Source organism: Zalophus californianus, chromosome 9 (assembly GCF_009762305.2).
Source record: "Zalophus californianus isolate mZalCal1 chromosome 9, mZalCal1.pri.v2, whole genome shotgun sequence".
NCBI classification, from domain to species: Eukaryota; Metazoa; Chordata; class Mammalia; order Carnivora; family Otariidae; genus Zalophus; species Zalophus californianus.
The window spans coordinates 53,510,602-53,534,050 of NC_045603.1; the positions used below are offsets into that span (position 1 = coordinate 53,510,602).

General features: G+C 37.9%; 1 protein-coding gene across 9 annotated transcripts in view; it reads left to right on the forward strand.

Annotated features, from left to right (window-relative positions):
• TAFA2 (TAFA chemokine like family member 2) overlaps window positions 1–23,449 on the forward strand; it is a 461,688-nt gene that overhangs the window by 403,362 nt on the left and 34,877 nt on the right. For all 9 annotated transcript variants that reach the window (XR_003519624.2, XM_027591679.2, XM_035729059.1 and 6 more), the window contains 2 exons: window positions 14,763–14,915; window positions 16,009–16,133. Coding sequence is in view for 8 of the 9 variants with exons in the window: in XM_027591679.2 (XP_027447480.1) it covers window positions 14,763–14,915; window positions 16,009–16,133 (278 nt within the window). In the remaining variant the exon portion in view is untranslated. The remainder of the gene's footprint in view (window positions 1–14,762; window positions 14,916–16,008; window positions 16,134–23,449) is intronic.

The following is a 23,449-nucleotide window of genomic DNA, read 5'->3' on the forward strand; positions in this document are numbered from 1 at the left end:
ACATTTATAGAATACTTACTGTGGCCAGATGCTGTTGCAAGTGCTTTAGATATATTAATTAAGTCCTTAAAACAATGCTATGAGGCAGGCACTATGATTTTGCCTTACTTTACAGCCGGCAAAACCGAGATGAGATCACAGAACTTGTCAAAAGTTACGCAGGAAGTAAATGGCAGAGCCAGAATCTGAATCTAAATAGTCTAGAATTTGTGTTTTCAACTACTATGCAACTATTTGTTATTTACTGATTCTTATTAAAAAAGGTAACTTGCTGAGGACTAAATCCTTAAGTTAGCTACACTTAAACAAAACCGTTGCCACCTATTGTATCTCTCATCCTAATGAATGTTCTCACAAGGATAATAGGAGTCTCTGGATTAGTAATAACAATGGTAATAAGAACAGCCCATAACCACTGAGCACTATCTACACATGCTGCTCTTACTTATTTAATCTTCCCAACAATAATGTGAAGCAGGATGAATGTTCTTGGTTTGCAGACGAGGAAACTGAAGCTTGAATGTTAATTTGCTCAGTCACACAGCCAGTAACAGCTGTGTAAAAGCTGGCTTCAGTCAGATTTTCCCCTTGAAAGCACCAGACGTTCTGCAGCCTCCCACAGAGGGCTGCTTTAGCTTTTGATTCATTAATTAGTTTTGCTGGGGGGTGTCCATTTTATGCTGCCTGAATACAAAAGAATACAAGAGACGCTTTCAAGAAAATAAATTCCTGGGACGCCACTTGGTCAGTATCCACTTAGTGTTACGTTTCACACTATGCCTTGTAGGCTTTTTTTTTTTTTTTTTAATCTGTATAAAGCTACACTTAACACACGTGAGGACTGGATGCTTATAATCATGACCGAAATTAATACTGAAAAGTTAAATGATATTTAGGAGATGTTGTTTAAAAAAGCAAGATAAGTGTTTTAGAAAGTTTTATATTAGAAATATTTCAATATAGGGTTCTGGATAGTGTATGTAAGATGGTTAAATATACACACATGTAAACCAAACAGTCGGTTTTGGGATGGTATATGTTCTATGGTTAAATGTACACATATGTAAACAAAACACAAATATATACCTTTCTGTATTGTTACTAAGGATGTACATAAAATTATATACATTTAAAAGCAGAGGTAACTTGGAGATCATGTAGTCTAGATGAGGAAACTGAGTGAGGCCAATATTGCTGACTTCACTTGTCAATTTTCAGGCATCTTGCAAAACTCAAATTAAGCATCATCTTCTTTAAAAATTATTTCTTAATCTTCTTTATAAATTATTTCCTATCTCCTTTCTTATGCTGCCCCTCACTGGGTGGAACTGACTTTTTAAAAAAATCTTAGTACATTCCGTGGCTCTTTGCATCATGGCCCCTTTATCACTTTATTTACTTTTTGTGTATATGGTGCCCTCCCTCTACAGCCTTCTAAGCTCCTTGAAAGCAGGAAGGGTTTTTCCTTTAGTTTTATATTCTGGGGAGACAGCACAATTCATGGCACCGAGTCAGTGCTGGATGATGCTTCAGTGTGTGAATGAGTTGGCAGAGCTCTGTTGGTTAGTTAGTAATGGAGCGCAAATGAAGGTGTAGATTTTCCAACTCATCGACCAGCGATCCTCTCATTACACTTCGTGACTTCTCTATTCTAATTTGTATTTCACATCATTAATGAATTCTAAAGTCATTTTTTAAGAGGACATTTTCAGAAGCTATCAACAACAACAGAAAGCTTAATTGATACGACAATGTAAAATCCTTATCCAGTGAATGGGTAGTATGGCATGTAATTTCTCAAAGAGTTACTAGCATCTTCTAAAAACTAAAAGAAAGCCTCATCTAGTGTTCCTTAATAATTTCACTTAAGATTTATATCCTTTTGATCTAGAGTGACACTCAGAACCTGGATGTTCCATATGGAAATTGCTGAAGTGTAGAGGAAAGATAATCTAAACTTGTTTTTCATGTCAATCACTGGGAACAAAGCAAATCTTCCATGTGTGAGAAAGATTTTGTTGGAAGGCAAAGATTTTGTTCATTCTTGAATGATACTGATTTCTTCTGTTTATAGCTTTGAAGAGTACCCCAGATGTAGAAAACCTCTTAGTATACAGTAGGTTATAGAATTATGAATCTGCAAAATTAGATATAGGAAACAGTAAAGGTTGTCCTTGTCTTAGGGGATAATCATCTCTTAAAATTAAATGACTTTTGTGCCTCTATCCCTCTAGATTTCTACATAGCGCACAAGAGAATACATTTTTAGAGAGGAAAAGATATTTAGAGATCCTTTGAATTTTGTAGTTGAGGAAACTAAAGTCCAAATAAGTAAAGTGGTTTTTCAAAGAACTGTCCTGACCAATTTGGGACTAAAACCAAGGTCTTCTGGGGGCAGAGTACAATGTCATGCTACTCAGATGAATAAGCTTTCATTGACCATGTTGGGAGTTTCTTCTATTATGTACAAATGCTACTGGTTGAGATACTCTTAGCTGACATCACACTTTATTTCTTTACTACGCGATACTAAATCTTTTGTCATATATGGCTAACTTCCTTATTTTACAGATGATAAATTGTGATGTAGGGAGATTAACCGATTTACCAAAGATTTAATAGTCAGTTCATGGTAGTACAAAAATAGAAGCTAGGGCTTTCCACCTCCCAGTCTGGGGCTTACTGAGTGTACCTCCCCTCCTGAAACCTGACTTGGCTCTCCAGTAGAACAAATTAAGCACATAAACACGCACAGCCACAAAATAGCAAGGTCAAATGTTTTTATAATTTCTAATAAGTTCACCTAAGCCTGGACTTGGAGAAATGATTAAATTTACTGTTTTTTTTTCCCTTTTGAGAACCCTTGTAGTAAACCATTTATTTATTCATTTATTCATTAAGCATATTGATTTTTCTATTATGGATCTCAAACTGTGCCTCAAGCTGGGGATTCAGAGATGAATAATCATGAATTTGGGTCTCACAATTTAGTAGAAGGAAACAGAGATGTAAAAAGTAAATATAGAAAACTGTTACAGGTATTGCAAAATAAGTAAAAAAGTGTTAATCAGAGGACAGAGTGGTTCAGTCTACCTGAGGGGTTGATTAACAGATTCATAGAGTAAGTATTGTGATGTTCTGAATTTGAAAGATGGGGTAGATGTTTCCTGGAGGTAAAAAGTGGGCCAGGATTGAAGAGTGGTAGGTAGCCTGAGCAAAGATATAATAAGATTCTAAAGATAGTTTATAGGATCTTTGTGGGGTGTGCAACAAGAGTGCCTAGGAAATTGAGGCCGGAAATGTCAGAAATGGGCCTATGGAAGGATGCTTGTGCTGTGCCAAAAGTGTGAATTTATCTTACAAAAAAATGAAGAGCCAGGAATGGTTTATACTCAGGGCTTAACTCTAGGAAGATCTACATAGTAAAATGCATATGTTTATGTGTGTGTAAGGGAACATGCTAACAAATAGAGAGACCAGTCCGGGCCCCTTGTGGTTGTGCAAGGAAAAGATGCTAAAGATGCTTAAGCTAAGTCAGTATAAGTGAAGATGTGGCGGGCATGGAAATTGAGGAGGAGTATGGCAGTAGAATGAGAGGAATGTGGTGAACAGAGATGTGGGGGTTAGGTAATCGAAGTGACATTGAGCTGGAAATCAAGATAGCTGAGTTCTTTTGTTCTAATTATGGATCTTCCACTTTCTAGCTCTGTGATCTTGAATTAGTGAAAATTGTAGATGTTTTCTAACCATCAATTTCCTTTTTGTAAAATGGCAAGGTAGGATTTTAGCTCTATTATTCTTTAAGTCTCTACAAATTGATGATTCTCTCTTAGATACCTGTATTACATAAATAGACGCAAGGGTCTAAGTGAGGTTGTCTTAGCCTCCATAATAATTATACCTAACATTTATTCTTCATCAAATATAAGCATTGTTATGAATTTTGATTCAGTTGATCCTCATTGCAACCCTTTATGGTAGATGATACTATAATTATCATTTTACAGATGGGGAGCTGAAGTGTAGAGTTGAAATAATTTTTTCAGATCCTATCTTTTTGTTCTCTCTCTATCAGTCCATTCAGGCTCTAGAACAAAATACCAGAGACTGGGTGGCCTACAACAAGAGAACTTTATTTCTCACAGGTCCAGAGGCTGGAAGTCCAAGGGCAGGGTGCCAGCATGGTGCAGTGAGGACCCTCCTTTAGGCGGTTGACTTCACATTGTATCCTCACATTGCAGAAAGGGTGAGCAAAGTCTCAGGGGCCTCTTTCATATCAGCAATAAACTCCATCACCTTTCAAAGTTGCTACCTCTTAATACCATCACCTTGGGCATTAGGTTTTTAACATTTATCTGAATTTTGTGGGGTCATACACATTCAGCCTGTACCACTGCTCTTTTTATTCACTGTATAAATTCTCTTAAGCATTTGCATATACCTGACTCCTTCCTAGTCCATTAATAGGAATATCATTGCATATTCATTAATACTTGCTATTGTAACAGATACACCTCTAAATCTCATTGACTTAACACATCTTATTTCTTGTGCATGTGAAACCAGTTAGTGTCAGAGGCTGGATCTCTCCGTGATACAGTCATTCAGGGATCCAGGCTGATGGTGGCTCTTCAGGGCCACCTTTGGCACTGACATTTGTCTGAAAGAGGAAGAGGGAGAGTGGCTGACACAGTAGGAGGTTTTTATAGGCCTCGTCCTAAAGAAATATAATTCACTTCTGCCTACCTTCCATGTGTCACGTGCAAGAAAGAGTAAAAAATGTAGTCCAGTTGTATGGCCAGAAGGAAAAAAAAAAAAAAAAGGAGGCTTGGTTAATAGTTAGGCACTCTCTTTGGGAGCTGGGATTTGAGCCTAGACCATCTGGCATCAGAATCCTCACCCAAATCACTGTGCTCTATTACACTTTGGACTTGATTGCTCTTACGGAATTGACAGTAATCAAATGGTTTTGTACATAAAGCAATAGAAGGAGGCAGGTTGACTTTATAGTGCGGATTATTTCTGTGTAGTTAAGATTTGTAACTTCATACAGATAGGAAATAAATTCAAAATATAAAGTTTAGAAACTCCCTTCTCTGTGTCTCATTAAACTCAGTGACTTAATGAAATTAATTTGTTAGTTTGAAGCAGTTCAAAAATCCTTTACTTAGACTCTCATTTTCTGCTGGGTCTAATATACTGTACCCATTATAATGAAAATTAATCATTTTGTAAACTCACAGAATTTTAGAAGTGGAAGGAACTGATTTCTTCACTTTGCAGAAGAGGAAAGATACCCAGAGACCTTAATGACCTACTCCATAGTACACTCTCCAGGGACAGAGAACTATGCAGGAGAGCCCAAATATCCCATCTTTCTTTTTACTGCTTCTTCCACTCACCATGTCATTTTCCTCAAGAAGCACTTGGGCTGCACTGCCCTCCCTCCAAGGGGCACTTACAGGAATCTGATTATCATAAAAGAACAGCATGACTCTCACAGTTTATAGGAATTGGGGATGTTCTGATTTTCCACATCTTTTCTGTGTTTGTAATATGGGATTAAGCAGAAAATCTGCTTTTAAACCTTTGACATTAGAAACATTTTAAAAAGCACAACGGGCATTTTCCTGTCTGAGTAATTTGAGATGGCCTTGGGGGTCATCACTAGAAATGTCACTTTTCACTCCAAGGGAAATGTAGAAAGTGCAACTGTTGGATCTGTGCATTTCCTGGATCCTACTTTGAAGGTAGAAACTTGTCTCCTGCACTTAAAAGTCATGACAGAGATGCTTCTGCCTGATAATTAGCTTTTGTTAATAATAACTTTAATTTAAAAAAGGAGAAATACCCTAGTCAGCCCATTTTTGGGTCAAAGTACAGAAACAACATCGAATTACCTCAGGAAAAAAGAGGTTCATTGAAGCCTCTTGTATAAAATACTTCAGGAATTCTGGAAAACTTCAGGAAGACCGGAGGAAGGGCAAACACCAGGGCAGCCTGTGGACTCTCTACTCTCTTATCTCTGACATCTCTTTGTTTCTGGGCTCAGCTCCCTCTTCTGTCTGCTTCCTTGGAGTCCCACCACCATGAGACATAGACCCATCTCTCCACGAGTCACCTGACTTCTAATGCCACGTGCCCATTTCCACGTGGCAATTCTGTGACTTTCGGTTCAAATTTCCAGACAGATGGATTTGATTTGTCCAGTCTCTGTTTTTCAGAGCAGGAATTACAAGCAGAAGTTCTGGTAGTTTATAAAGGGCCCTCTATTCCGTGAGATTTGCCTTCTTCAACATCGATTCTCATTTAGAATGAGGAAGTAGAAGATGTTCATGATTGAGCTGAAGGGCAATGAGTCTAAAATTCTCTCAAGAGTGAATCTTCTGTAATGCCTCTTTCTCTTAAAACAGACTGGGGCACATCCTGTGGTTGAGAGCTTGCTTTTGTTAATAGAGACTGTACCATCATTATTAGGGTTATTATCCTTTAGTGACAATCTTTTTTTCCCCCAATGACTTTATTTTTTTTCATATAAAAATGGAGCAGCTTTAGAAAACAGGCTCTGTAAAAATGTCATCTGCACTTGGCTGTTTCCTCCCTGATCATTTTGACTTCATAAATTATGTGAACTTTTGAAATTTCATTGAGCTCTTTAACCATTTCTTTTAATTAGATTGCTTCAGCATGAAAGTCTAAAAATGTGCCCTATTTTCTCATTGTAATGAATTAAAGTGAGAAATTAGCTGTCTCAAAAAGTTTTGTTTCAGCACATTTTTTCCATTCAAAGTGATTTACAGCAACCCAAATCCACTAACTAGCTTGCATTTCAGATGTCTATTGGTGCATGTAGGTGATGCTTTATTTCTGCTTAGAAGGTGTAATGCAGACTCTCTGGGGAGCTAGTCAAGCTGGGTAAAACTATTAAATAGGAGTGTACGGAGACAAACAAAATTTTAGAATCAGTGAGACAAATCAGAATACAAATAAGAACTGAAATCTAATGGAAAGGAAACCAAGTAGGAACAAATTCACAACTTGATGCTGAATTTACTCTCTTCTGTAGTTTAAGTGTCAAATTAAATATTTTTTTACATGCATCTCATGTCAACACAATTAAGTATATATAGAGATTTTTTGTAAAGATTTTATTTATTTATTTGACAGAGAGAGACACAGTGAGAGAGGGAACACAAGCAGGGGGAGTGGGAGAGGGAGAAGCAGGCCTCCCGTGGAGCAGGGAGCCCGCTGCAGGGTTCGATCCCAGGACCCTGGGATCATGAACTGAGGCAAAGGCAGATACTTAACGACTGAGGCGCCCCTAGAGATTTTTTGAAATATGAAATTAGAACTTTTAGAAAATGTAGATAATTTTCCCTAGCAGCTATGTCTTTGTGTAACTTATATGTTCCATCATTTTGTATTCACTAATTATATTAATAGTAAAAACAAAGAGAATTAATATTTAAGTAACGTTATACAATTTAAAAGTTTCATATGCTTGGCATACAGTGAATATTCAATAAATGGTAGCAGCTGTCATTATTGTATACATCATTTCCAGAGTGAATGAATGATTCATATGTACAGAATGTGATATGCATAGTTTTGTGTTCTTATTAACCTAAGGCCAGCAACCACTACTCAAGGTGAGATGATTTGCATAAATATTATTCTCTTGTGTACCAATTTTCATACCTATGTATTTATAGTTTACAGGTGAATAAAATGTGATCATATTAACACATGTATAAACATACGTGTGTGTGTGTGTATATATAAAATTATAATTATGTATGCGGGCATATAGTTTTTAAAAATCTATGTAAGCATATGAACCAAATGTTACTTAATTCAGATTTTTCCCTCTGGAGAAGTTCCTTTCAGTCAGTGAAAAAGCAGTTGAAAACAACAAACATTTTGCTAAAATGCCTTATAGGACTTCATATCAGAATATACCAGTCACAGTAGCTTTAGAAAACGTTCAGAGAAAAAAAAAAAAAAAGAAAACTTTCAGAAATCTTGAGACATGGTTTAAGAGGCAGTATCTTTTTTTATTATGTTAATCATCATACATTACATCATTAGTTTTTGATGTAGTGTTCCACGATTCACTGTTTGCGTATAACACCCAGTGCTCCACGCAGTATGTGCCCTCTTTAATACCCATCACCAGGCTAACCCATCCCCCCACCCCCTCCCCTCTAGAACCCTCACTTTGTTTCTCAGAGTCCATAGTCTCTCATGGTTCCTCTAAGAGGCAGTATCTTAGGCCTCACTTCTGGGGGCAAAGGCTAATAATCCTATTGTTGAAATGAGACATAGGGTAATAATCCCAGAAGGCCACAATTAGAGCTGGGTAAAACTTGGTATCCCCATTTTCATAAGAATAAAACCTCTGTGTCTCTAGCATCCTTTCACAAAAATGTAGGGGGCAACCCTTGGTGTTTATGCATCACATCCAGGGAGGATAAAATAGAAGAATAGAAGAAAGGTGGTTTTAGTTGGTTTGTTTGTGACTTGGGAATTGTGACATGAGGAAAATTGTTCTTTTTTCATTTAAATCTTCTCCAGGGGGTCTTGCATCATTTTAATATGATGCTAACTGTCTGTGAAGCCTATTTTGTTAATTTGGAAAGCCCTAATATTCGATTAGGTTAGTTTATCATGAGCTCTGTCTGAATCCATATAGAGAATTGTAGTAACTGCTGGAATTTCCTATAGTCTCATTAACCTTTTAAAGGAAAACCATGGGAATTAGTTTTACCTTCTTAAATTGCTTGTTTACCATTTATTAAATACATACCATATGCTGAACAGTTTACATGAAAAATTACTTTGTCTACAAGAATCTGGTTATCCTAAGAAGTTAAGATACACAGACAAATAAGAAAACTATACATATGTCTACGTATGCCATGCTTAGGTGAACTAAATTCTGCTAGAAGATTCATTTCTCTGTTTTGAGGTATCTGGTTTCACTTGGCATATATCAAAACATACTGAAGTCAATATTCTTCCTGCCCATGCCTTCAAACTCTTTGAGGATAATATTACTCATCCATCTACTTGCCTATCATCTGTTCTATTTTAAAAAGGTTAATTATCCCTCTCTCATTCCTCCACAAAAAAAGCTTTACAACTTCAATTTTAATAAGAACAGAGGCCGAGAGAGTTTTTTTTTTTTTTTTTTTTTTTACTAAGTCCCATTTTTCACCAGGAAACTCAACCTGTATGTCTGTACATTTTCTTTTCTTTCTTCAATGAAGAGAAAGTCAAGGCAGCAAAGCCTGTGTCTATCAGGCTTGCTCTTCCTGGTCAGCTTTATTATTAATCTTTTCACATTTAGTGCCATGTGCTCTGAAGGGGAGGGCATGTCTGTCAGCCTTCCCATTGCAGTTCCTACTTTACCCTCCTCTTCATTATACCATACAGGCATCATTCTTACCTCCTTTTTCCTCAAACAAGAAAACATACTTTCTTCACCAGAGTCCTCACATACCAAACTTAGCCAAAGTAATTATCCAATTGTGGAATAACTCTTTGCAATCCTTTAAATTATATAATATATAAACATTTTCCTTTATTTAATTTTTAAAGAAGATTTTACTTATTTGTCAGAGAGAAAGGGAGAGCACAAGCAGGCAAGCGGCAGACAGAGGGAGAAGCAGGCTTCCTGCTGAGCAAGGAGCCCGATGTGGGGCTTGATTCCAGGACCCTGGGATCATGATCTGAGCTGAAGGCAGGACACTTAACCGACTGAGCCACCCAGACATCCCAAACATTTTTCTTTTAAATATTCATTTTGCATTGACTCACACAAGCTAGAATGATATATTTTGAGATACCATGCTTCATTGGCTTATCCTCCAATTAATGCGTTTGGAAAAAATAAATCCTACTATACAATCTAGGAAGCAGTAGAAAGTACTACTATGTCCTCAGGGTGGGCTAAGTTTTGAAGCAGTAATAAAAACCACCTCTTAAAAAATTAAAAAAAAATGAAAAAAAAACCACCTCAAACTTTTAGAGGCTTACAGCTTAAGGCTTATTTCTCACTCAGAAGTCCATCATAGTTGGTGGAACTCTGCTTCATGTCTCTTCACTTGAAGACTCAGGTCGATATAGTTTCCACTATCAAGAACATACTTGGTTGCTTGGGCTGGTAGGAAAAATGTGGTGAATTACACACTAGCTCTTAAAGCAGCCACACAAACTGATATCCTTTGCTTTTGCTCGTAAGTGACTGCTAATATTTTAGCTTTCATTTCATTGGCCAAAGCAAGTCACATGATCACGTCAAAGGTTAATGATCGGGGTGAAGAGGTACAATATTACCAGGTGTCCAGAAGGGAGAGAGCCAGAAATATTTGGCAAACAGCACTAATGTTTACCAATGACTACCACAACTGCATTATCCTTTTATATTTTTGTCAGTAAAAGTAGAAATGAATTTTGATACTGACATTGGGAAGGGGAAACCCGATGCCGAGTTTTCCCCTATTCCTTTCCAATGTACGATAAAATCTCCTTAGAACAAATAGTAAAATGGCCTTCGTGGATGCTAAAATAGTGCCTCTCCTCCCAGGGGAGAGGTCAGTGGACTGTCACTGTGTGCTCCTGGCATTGGGAGAAAACAGAACCCTCTGGAAGAGAGCAGAACCCTCGCCACCTCAGGCTGTCCCCGGAGCTGTCTCAGCTCAGTGCTGGGCTGAACAGCGTCAGTATCTGAAGAAGCCCTAATAATCTCTTGTCTCCAGCCTGGTTTCCATCCAAAGACTTGTACGACTGACCTCATGATGTACATCTTTCTTTCCCCAAATCACTATCAGAGGTCCAAGCATCCCCAGTCATCATCACAGAGATGTTCATCTCCATTCTGCTCTGAAATCCCTCATCTTTTTCCATCCTCTGGAGTTTACAGTGTGTACCAGCCAACTCCCTGCAGGCATCCTACTACTCCTTCCCAGGAAATGTACTTTGCCTCTTTCTGAGAGACCTATTTTATATCCCTTTTCTTTTCAAACATCTCTCATATTTCATAGCAAAATTAGGTGAAGTCAGATAAGAAACTGCCTCCTCTCCTCACCACCTAATCCATTCACACCTACCTGCCTCTATAGCTACACATCCCACCTTTGCTCTTGTTAAAATGGATTATTTCTCCATCAATTTATTGTTAACCCCCCCCCAGTGCCCTGAATCTCAATTCCTTTTTCCTTCTCAAGAACATTCTTTTGTAATTACCCATTTTCTTTCCTATATTGTGCATTTCTCTACCAGATCATTCCAGCAAGCAAGCATGCCTTTATGGCATTCATTAAAAAAGATTCCCTTGATACCATGCTTCATTCTGGTTATTGCTCACTTCCTTCTTCCCTTAACAGTAAAGCTTCTTGGAAGAAATTTGTATAATTGCAGTTTTACATCCCATTCTCCAATAAACTTACTTGAATCATGCTTTTATTTTCATCATGCCACTGAAATGATTTTTACTGGATCAAATGCTAAGAATAGCTAACACAGAGGGCCTACTATGAGGCAGGCAGTGCTCTAAATACTTTATACCCATTAACTCATTTCATCCTCAAACCAACCCTATAAAGATGGTACTATTAATATCCTAAATAATTTGCCCAAGGTCACACAGCTATTAGGGGGAGCTCAGATTTGAACCCAGCTACTCTGGTTTCAAAGGCTATGCTCTTAATTAGTACATGATCTTACTTTTTTAAGGGACAGTGATTTTTCTTGGTTTATTGTACCTTTCAGCAGCACTCACCACAGCTGATCGATCCCCTTCTTCTTGAAACATTTTGTTCTTTGGTTTTCCATGCTTTCATTCCATGTTCTTTTTATCTTACCTCATGTGCTGCTCCTTGCCAGTCTCTATTACTGGCTTCCCCCATTTCAGATTGAGGTTCTGGACTATTCGTTCCCTTCTTCTCTATTGGCGGCCTTTCCATGGTAATGTGGTTTAGTCTGTGGTTTTAAATATCACCTATCAGCCTGGATTTCTTAAGTGCGTATCTGCAGCCCAAATCTCTTCCCTAAGCTCCACTTCATAAATGTCGCTGCCTGATTTACATTGCTACCTGGGTACCTTGTAATAGTCTCAGATTTAACACTGACAACAAGAACTACAGATAGTTTAACCCAACCCAGCTTCTGCCAAACTCCCCATTCCCAGGCCTTCTCTATCTGCCAGAACCACCACCACCACCACCACCACCACACACACACACACACACACACACACACGCACGCACACACACACACACAGTTCATGTATGATTAACATACAGTGCTATATTAGTTTCAGGTGTACAATATAATGATTCAACCATTCTACATGTTGATCAGTGCTCATCATGATTAATGTGCTCTCCATCTATTTTATCCAACTCCCATCCACCTCTCCCTCTGGCAAACACCAGTTTGCAGAACCACCCACTTCTAATTACTCAGGACAAGCTGAAGAGTAATCCTAATTCCTCCTTCTCTCTGAATTCATGTTCACTCCAATAGCGAGTCAAACCAGCTCTACAGGGGAATATTCCTAACCTGCTACTTCTCCCCAACTCTGCTGCTGTGAGTATAGACTAAGTCCCATCCCTTATCCTCTAGGCTCTTGCAATCTCTTCATAACCGGTCTCCCTCATCCCACTCTTGCTTCTTCAATCCATTCTTTAAAGAGCGGTATGAGCAAACTTCTAAAGCATTTAATGAGATGATACCAGATCCACCCAGACTGTTTCCCTTGTGACATGAGTAAAATCCAGTCCCTTTATTCAGCATACCAGCCCCTACTCCATCTCCCCACATTTCGCACACAGTTCGCTAGACCTCTCAATTGTTCAACCGCACTATCGCCACACTAGTCATGTTGCTGTCCTGGCAACACATCACCCATTTTTCCGTTTCAGCTCCCCACCATTTGCTGCTCCTTCTCTTTGGAATGCTCTTCCTTTCTTGGATCCTCATAACAGATGCTTCCCTTTCAGCACTCAGGTCATCATTCTGATTATCTCACAGGGGTCCTCTCTGACACTCACAAAAATACACTTCCCCACCCTGTTTGATTACTCTCCCCTTACTCTACTGCAGTTCCTTCAAGGAGCTTAAAAATCTAGTATTGTCTTAATCATTAACAGGTATTTATAATTTGTTTTCTACACAGGAATATGAGCTGAGGGCAGACTCTATGTCCCTCCTTTTCATCGTTATATCCCCAATACTCAGAACCATACCTGAGGTGTGGTATTGACTCAATCAAAATGTGATTAAGTGCAGTGCAGTACAAAAAGTCAGCATATTGACTTGTATGATATAATGCAAAGCATTCAATAAATTAAACCAAACTGAATCATCCTTAGCTAAGAAAATATTTTCTAGAGCACAAGAAGAAAGAAGTCTGGCTCTCAAGTTTTTAAACTTTCTACAGAGATAGCCTTATGTTTGAGTCAAACATAGAGAAATCCCCATTTGTATCTACCGTGGCAGGAAAATCTCTGTGGCAATGGAAATGGTTTCTGTTTCTTGAAAGTTCTTTTGAGGATCACATGTCAAGGCCATATGTCACACCCACGTTTCTTGGTCTCGCATGGAGGGATGGGCAATGTGTGATTTGTTTTCTCTTACAAGAAAAATCTAAGCAAGCTGTCTAACCTGAGTTCTGCACAGTGATACTCATCCCCAAGGGGAAGATTAATATAAATACATGATGTACTGATCTCATTTACAAAATGGGCCTTGATATGTTTATAACGTTAAACAATTTCAGATCTGGTTTTTATATCACATTTTTTGAATTTCTGAAAGCATAGTGTTTCAACTAATGTTTGTTTTTAAACTTTTTATTTTTAGCAGATGAAACTTCTGCTTTATTGTTTCAAAGTAGGGTTAATACTCTGAAGATGAAATGGTGCCAAAAAAAAAAAAAATAAAGGCAAACTAGAACCCTATCATAATGTGATAAGTGAGGTCCACAAGTCTCAAGCACCCAAAGCATTCAGAAGCCGTTCTGCCAGGTTAGTGGGCTGGGTGGGGGGAGCCCCACAGCTTATTGGCTGGGGCTCCCAGGCCAGATATAAATCTATCCACATGCTGGCTACAGTTGTTGGCTATTGGTGGCAGTTGTTCCCTCAAGGCAGTATGGGAAGAAAACATTTTCAGGACTGAAACTGGCTGGGACTTTCAGGAAAATGGCAGCAATTTCAAGAATTCCCAATTAGTTCATTCCCAGGGAAACTGGGCAGAGGAATACTGAGGAGATGGGTTCCACCCTTTACCTCCTTGCTTTCTGAAAAGAGGTCCCCTGTCTGACCTTTGCACTCACCCCTAGAAGAACAATGTAAACTTAGCCCTCCCCCACTCTGAGAAGAGGTCTGCTCTTAGCCCCATTGCAGGGCGCCTTGTCAAGGGGTTAGCCTTTCTTGGATTAACATGTTGGACAAAAAAGTCATATGCAAATAAGTATGTTTTTGATGGCGCCACATATTGTCTCTCTATTTCAGACTGTTCGAACAGCTCTTTCTAATCTGGTCACTAATTGTTCCTGCTTCACCAAGCATTTACTGACAGAAATGGTCCTTGCACATTTAGAAAAGAAATCAAATCTGCATATGGAGTCAGCATCGTTGTATTTCTAGTTTCATGCATGGTGGATCCCTTATAGAGCTATATTTAATGTACTTCTAATTAAAAAGGGGGGGAGAAGCCAAAACTTTCTCAATGTTGTCTTATCTCTTTTGTTTGTGCAGCTCACCATGTTAAAACGGGCACTTGCGAGGTGGTGGCACTCCACAGATGCTGTAATAAGAACAAGATAGAAGAGCGATCACAGACAGTCAAGTGCTCCTGCTTCCCTGGGCAGGTGGCAGGCACCACGCGAGCTGCTCCATCTTGTGTGGATGGTGCGACTTCTTCCATTGCTCATGGTGGTCATGTAGCTGGGGACTGGTTAGAACTGGAACTCCACTATAATGCTGTTGACTGTGGTCAGTCCTGAGGGACCATTCCATAAATCATGTGGTTGATGAGATTATTTATTTAGGGGGGGCATTCTGAAATCTAAAATCCTCCTGAAGAAGGTCTAAGACCTTATGCAGTTTTGTAACAAAAGGCATTCTAGTGAGGTTCCAACAAATCCATGTATTTCTTACTTTGATACCATGAAATACTGATTTACCTGTGGAGGGCATGTGTGTGTAAATTAATTGGGAAAGGAGAGATGAAAATAGAGGATTAAACAGTATGGTGACCTAAACCCATGGATGGTTCTTAAGAATGAAAAAATAAGCACCATACAAATGAGCGAATTTGTAATTGTACCTTGAATTCACATGAAATGTTGATATTTATGGAGATCCATCAAAATATTAATTTCTTTATTGGAAGGTTCACCTAATTACAATAGGACATACATCTTTGTATGGATCTGTTTAATTACTGTTACCATAAATAATAATTTAAATATTCCTGTTAGCATGGCTCATTCCTTGATGATGGTTACTGCCCACAGTTAAAAAAAAAATTACATTAACTCTAGTATCCTCCTAATTTTAGCCTACTTGTGGGAAGTATTACATTGACTCTAAACTGGTCAGAGGTTGATTTTCTTTTATGTTTAGGTAAATCAGTGCATGCGTATGTTTACATAAGTTTCTTTCCAATATATTAGTTTTCATGAAGCCTGTACGTTCACATGAAAAAAAAATCCTTCCATAATGTGCATTTAATTTAACAATACTATTTGTTAATAGGGTAGAACTCATGTTAGGTGTTCTTACCACAATAAACTAAAATAGAAAATACAAATTCTTTTAGTCAGAATATCTAGAAAGATTTAGCCCCTGTGGGCAAAAAGGGAAGCATGCTTCAAAGCCCAATCTACCTAGTGGTGGGAAAAATCGGTGCCCTTTGTTCCTCTTTAAATGTGCACGCAGAGAATTAACTAGCCCAATAGAAAACACTGAATTGATTTTTTTTTTTTTTAATCTCCTGTAGCTTCAATAGTGGAACAGAAATGGTGGTGCCATATGCAGCCATGTCTTGAGGGAGAGGAATGTAAAGTTCTTCCGGATCGGAAAGGGTGGAGCTGTTCCTCTGGGAATAAAGTGAAAACAACTAGGGTAAGTGGACAGCCAGCTTGGGAAAGCAAACATGTCTCTGAATTTATAGAGCATGGACGTGTGCAGTAACATCGTTAAATGATGGTTGTAGAATGAAGAGTATAGTTTTCCATACTACATCCTCGCCCCATTTTCTTCCTAATTCATTTTTACATAGCACATTTTTTTGCCCAGAATAGCATCTTCTATAGATTGCCATCAACTGTCATGTTATTTAATAAATTAATGTTGTGTGTTCTTTCATGAAATACAGTAATGTGAAACCCCCCAAGGATGCATGTTAAATGCTGAGAAGGTGACCTCAATCCCTTACTCTTCTAATGGACAATAATTTGAATATATTCTGGGAAAAAGAATTTGTTTTACATATGACTCAATACAATTTCGCAACTAGGAGTCTTTCATTTTTATGAAAGTAATTATTTTGATCTTCCGGATTTCTGGGTCAATAAATGGTTTTCTAATGGTTAACTTTGTAATGAGTTACCGAGAGGAGTTTCTAAATCTCAGTCAATATGAAAAGAATACTCTTCAGACAATGACGTCTTTCAGCTTGCACTGATTGACTTCTGGGACATGGGAGAGAAGTGAAAAATGGTTAGCTTTATTCTTTGCTTTCCTAATTAGCTCCATGGATATTCTGGATTGGCAGAATTTAAATTTTCTGTAGAATCAGCAAACGAAAGTTCTGTCTTGTTTTGCTATTTGCTTTTAGGGGAAAGCAGACTATTGATCAGAATTGGTTAATTGGGGACGAGAACAGAATAATGATATGATATTTTATAAAAAGTAACAAAACCAGAGACTGATTAATTTACCACATTATTTAATAATAGCAGTTTTTTTTTTTTTAAACCTCTCTGGACATATTCAAAAGCATTATTTTTAAATCCTATCAGATATATAATTCAGTTTGTTGAATAATATGTTTAGTGAATTGGCTGTTCAGACATACACAAAAGTAACTAAGTTTCTAATAGCATAAACAATAACTTCATATTTTGTCAAATTATTCATGACTCTTTGTTGGCTAAATGGTGACATACTTTTCCCAAACCCACAGAGTGCATGATCAGTTAATTAGAATAATTGTATTATTCAGTTAGCACATGATATAAACCATATTGATTTGTTAAAAACATCCTGGCAATATGAAATTTCCTTATAGGTTTTTTATAGCATGAAAATATTTCCTTCCCTAACACTATAAATTCTTAGTCCAAAATAGCACTCATGGAAATTCACTGAATATTTGAGATTCTGAAGCAAATTAAAAAAAAAAAAATAGCACTCTACGACTAAACTCTGTTTTTTGTTACTTCAGTGGACATGAGGAAGCTAACATTTATTGGATACTTAAAACATATGCCATAAACCGAACAAAGTACTTCATGCGAATGAGCTCATTTAATCCTCTTAACAGCCCAGTGAGGAAGATAATATTATTATCTCCTTTTTACAGATGAGTAAACCAAAGTTTCAAAACCTTCAGTGACTTCCCAAGGTCACACAGCTAATGAACCAGGGAAGCCAGGGTTCAAACCGAGCAGGCTCATTTCAGAACGTAATCTCTTAACCTGTAGTTTAAACTAGATAATTTAACTTATTCTTAAGTAATAGTGAGGAAAGCTTCCTACCGTTCTATTCATATTAGGTAGACCTTTAAAATTACCTTTAACTTTCTGGATCGTTGAAAAGGTCAAGACCATGTGATCTAAATTCCCACAGTAAATTGTGTTAGAAGTGCCCCTTCCCTCCCTGCTGTGCCATATTCTCAGCGGTCCAAACTTAAAATTCAGTCTCCGCAATTCTTCACATTTAACTGCTTTTCATCTTGTTATTAAACAAGATGGATGAGAGGCTGAGAACTTGTGAGGAAGACCATATCTAGATCCTCCGGAGAGATGGAGTTTCTTGAATACAATTAAAGTAAATGATTATCTTTTGTTTTTCTTCACAAGAAAAAGATTGCTGGTGAGTAGGAAGCTGTGTAGACATTTCCAACTCAAGGGACATCATGGTATTCCAAATGGCTAGGCAAAATTATGTGCAATTTTGAGTGTATTTTTGGTTTACAAAACAATTTGGCTACTTTTCCCTGAGGCCTCAAAAAACAAAGCTTCTGAGGTCATCAGGTTATTACTGTTCTGCTATCTCCACTGAAATAGTACATACAAATTTTTGAAATAGTTCTGGCCCAGTATTACTTTGTACACCATGGAAGTGTTGGACAGAGGTAGCTCCTGCCATACATAAATAGCAGCAGTGGAATCGAGAAGAATTCTGATCGTTATTTGATTCATTGGCATTATTGTTCATTTGCCAGGCTTAAATAAGTTAGCCATGGCTGTGGGAAGCCAAGCAGCCACTGCAGTCCTATTTGGCAGGTTCCAGCCACAAATGGGGAAAGTCCAGAAGTTAAGCATGAATAGGTTACAAAGTAACTGAAGAGCTGCTTGCAGCCAAAAGTCATCTGAGTTTCTTATGCAAGGTATGTTGGTCTTGTGGGATTATGACTGCAAGCAAAATGGCTCGAGAAATTATTAAAATTTGCAATAATGTACACCCTTCCTTTTAATTGCCCATATTCAATCTGGAGTGCTCTGGTAAGCCGAATGTTAGAAAAAAAGCGGTCAGCCAAAAACAGCGATGAGACTTGCTTAGCCTCAGCTGAGATGTGGTGGTACTTTCCAGAATTGGCTACAGATTATGGGCTGGGTGAATTCCGCATTTAAAACTAATTTGGAATTTACATTGTACTTCCTACTATAAATGTGAATTATACCCCCCTTCTCTCTTTGTACCAGATTCAGGAAGCTTATTATTCTGATCCATTTTCTATTTGTCCCAACAAGGGAGAAAAGGCAAAGAATAAGACAACCTTTGTTGGAACATCAGTATTTTGCAATCATGTTCTTCAGTACCCCAAACACTTAATCTGGAGGAAGAGGAGGATGCAACCTTTGTTTCCTGAACCCTATTTCTTACCTTAAAGGTGGAAACTTATGACTGCCTATGACCTCTGTAACCATCTATTGTATTACTTTTAAAGAACTCCAAAGTTAAAAAGAAAGAAAGGAAAAGTCATGAGAGCCCTTTGCTTTCAAACTCGTTTTCAAAGATAAATAATAAACTTTTCAGAGTCATTAATAAAAGAATACTCTTTCCAGTGTGAAAGAGCACATAATTATACTCTAATTATATAATACAAAAGTAGCAGGGGGGAAAGGTGCTGGAGAGCTTACAAGATTTGAGAAAAAAAAAAATCTTTGATAACATTGTTGGATCCTCAGAAAAAATAGACTGTGATTCATTTCTTTGAATGTTGTGATATTCTTTCACTGTGGAACATCTCCTAAAGGAAGTCACATTTTGATTTTAGAATTCACAGTCCGTGGCCATGCGTATGGGTTCTAAACACCAATGGTCATGCAGCTCTTAAGTCTGGTTCTTACGTAAAGAAAGATGACCTTCAGAGTATGCAAGATTCTGTATTTTCATTAGAGATATTATCTTTATGAATCACAAGTCCTAGGTCTATTTACTTTTCATATACTTAAGACATTTTCTGGGTAACTTTTAACTAATTGGAATTCTTTCATCTTTACTATTTAAAGTGCCTCAAGCAGATAAGAACTCTATTTTTCTAAAGTCTCTTCAAATATAAGTGGATTTTAAGTGCATAAAATATGATTTCATTTTGGCAAATAATGCAAAGAAAATCAACAGGTATTAAGAATTTCCCCTGCATAAACATCCTGTAATAATAATAATGCTCTTATTATAATCAAAGCAACAAAAGCATATATGAAGGCATTCACTTAGCTCTTAGAGTGTATGAAGCAATCTAAGTGTATTGCAGGTATTATCTTATTTAATTTCCCAAAGCACAGTAGGCACTAATGAGAGTACAAAGATGTATGGTGTGGTCCCTGCCAACCAGGCGTATGCCCTAGAGTAGGGGAATGGATAGTGTACAGTTGCATTATTCTAGTTATCCATATGCAGTCCACTGACAATAAACACTGGAATCATGGATAAATATAACATTTTTATAATGATGGGGATAGTATAAGCCTTTAGTTCAGCCTCCTCATCTGCAAAATAAATGAGGATATTGAGTTAGATTCAATTTCGAGTTCCTTTAACCAGGATTTATTTTTTGGTTCCACGTGCCAAGGACATTTCTAACTTCCTCTCCAGCTAAATTTATATGACACTAATAACTGGCTAATCTCAGAAGATAGATAAGTATTTGGGTTTTTAATCCTTTCCCTGTAAGGGAGAAAAGAAACAGCATTTTAGGATGCTTTGCTGATTAAAGCCTCAAGTCATCCTTGTCCAGATGTTGGTGGATTTTATACCAAGACTCAGCGACTGTTCTGTGATTGGGGGTGGGGGCGCTCTGAACACTGTCCAGGGGCACTGTTCCAGCCCCAAGGCCAAAAAAAAAAAAAAGAAAGCAGGAGGAAAAAAGTTCATTTCCTCACCTTAAGATGGTGCAATTTGTGTGAATTCTTCAACCATAGTGCTCTCTCTTGCCTTGCAAATTTAATCACAGACTCGGGATAGTGTAGTTCTTTCCCGATCAGCCCTTTCTTAACAGACACATTCACCATTCATTTGTCTTCATCTCACCTCTGGTCAGGCCCTAAATTGTATCCTGGTCCACAGCATAGAGTACGGTGACCTTTAGGGCCCTTGTTTTCCAATTATTTTGATGGTACTTACAGTAAGAAATACATCTTACAGTGTGATCCAGTGTACACACACACTCATACACCCCACACTAAAAATTCTAAGGTTTTCTTTGTTTTATTTCCTTCCTTCTTACCTATCTCAACCCCATAAATTGATTTTATGACCTGCCAATATGTTACAACATGCATTTTGAAAACCAGTACTTTAGGAGGTGGTAGCCAGCCACCACTAACTTGCAAAGATACAAACTACTGATTAGACCGTTTTCAAATCAACTCACCTTTTACATTTTTAATATTTTTTATTCAATGTTTTGGGGTAAAAAAAATTCTATCATCTCGTAAAATATAGATTTCATGGGAAAGACTGCGTATACCGTGTATATTCATTCATTCAACAGGTATTTATTGTCTGTTGTTGTGAGGTGTTATTCTAGGCTCTGCAACACAGCGTGAAGAAAACTCCGAGATGGGGATCCGTGCTCTCATAGAGCATATACTAGTTTTCGTTTGCTGCCTTTGCAAATCCTGGGACTTACCATAACATTCATTTATTCTCTGTATTTAAGACTGGGCCCCAGCCTGGTTCCATGGTCTCTCGGCTCAGGGTTTCCCAAGGCCGAAAACATGGGGTGTTTCATCTTTTCACAGCAGAGCTGTGTTTCTTGCTGGAGGTTGTACAGGGAGAATCTGCTTCTAAGCTCATTCAGTGTGTTGACAGAATTCCATTCCTTTTAAGGGTAGGAATGAGGTTTCTATTTCTTTAGTAGCTGGCATCAGGGAGCCTCTCTCACCTCCGTCAAAATGCCTGCTCTCCTGGTCACACTCATTCATTTTGAAACCAGCCATGACACGTGGAGTCTTTACCACACCTGAACCTCTCTGACCACCCTTCCCCCATCTCTCTTCTGCCTTACTCTTCTGCTTCTGAGGGTCAGGTAATTACATTGATTCCACCCAGAGAACCCAGATGATCTTCTTATGTTAAGGTCAGCTGTTGAGTAACTTTAATGACCTTGCAAAGTCCCTTCACAACAGTATTTAGGTTAATGTTTATTTTAATGTGAGGGGATAGAATCTCTAGAATTCTACCTATCACATAGAGGGACACAAAAACAAGTAGGTGAAGTATATAGTATGGTAGATGGTGATAGGTGCTATGGAAGAAAGGAAAGCTGGAGGGCAGTGGAGAGCGCTGAGCAAGGGAGCTTGCATATTTGCCTGAGGTCTTGCAGGGGATGAGGGGATGAGGCACATGGCTGCCTAGAGGACAGGCTCTCCAGGTAAAGGGAAGAACTGCTACAAAGGACCTACCCTGGGCGCTGCTGTGGGAATGTCACAGTCAAGGGTCAGCAATGATGCTGGTGTGGCTGGAGTGGAGTGAGCATGGGCAACTGGTTGAATTTAGGATCGGAAGGGTAACAAGAGGCACATCACAACTGACTTAAATTTTTGTCCTGAGCACAGAGAATGACGAAGTTGCCAGCAGGTGAAATGGAGATAACCATGGGAAGAGTATGTTTTATGTATTGCATTAATATCCACTAAGTCTAGGTCCTTTAATGGAAAATTAAATACAGTAGAACACCTTGAACTTGATATTCATTAAGAAGAATAGGTAAAAAGTTTTTACTATAGTAACAAATGCAGATATTGAGTGACATTGATATTACAAAAGATTTAAAATCTCCAATGGTGGGGACATTTGGAAAAGTATTTAAGGCCCTATATTATTACTATGATAACATCAAGTTTATTTTAAAGAGATATGGACAGAAATGGATTAATATACAGAAGGGTTTTTATTTTTTTTCTCAATTAGATAATGAGTCCATAGGTAGGTAGGTAGAACAAGTTAAGTGTCCATGTAGTAGCACTAGTAAAAGTAACATTTAAACCTGGTGTTTTAAATTTAAGAGCTGCTTAATTAATGATTTAATAGGGCCAGGAGTGTCTCCCTGAGAGTGTTTCCAATAACTTCTTTAGAGAGTTATTGGAAATTAAAGCGAAGACTTAAACAAATATATCATCATGGCTATATTTCCAAAACCTGGCCTATAGTTTTACAATTAAAATGAAAAATGGGCAACATACGAGTACTTTGAAATTCCTTTAAGATTTAAATGCTTCTATAGTTTTTGAGTCAGGTGTTTATTTCTAGGTGTTACTCTGAATATTGTGATTATAATCTTACAATTAATTGTGAATGTTCACATGTTGTAATAGAATCTAGTTTGGGGCTGACAGAACTTCATTAGCAACTATGAAGTATATCTTTAGGCTCTTGCTTATGTCCTGGGAATTAAGTGGTGAGGACAACATCTCTCTCTCTTATCTGAGGGCTGAGGATTAAAATTCTGTCAGGGATTTATTTTTAACACTGCAGAGCTTGATATTTGTTCAGAGGTAACTACTCTTGGGAGAAGCAACACTGTCATCTGTTTTTGGTCATCTGGAGTACCTTAATACCAGGTACCTCATGGGACTTGGAGAGGATAATGGAAAGTTCAAGGAACCCTAGCTGGTGGGGGTTGTACGCCTTCTCCTTCTCCTATGGTGGGTGACAGCCCTATGAAGAACTATCAGTAACTTTCCCTGTATACATTCCCTCATGGC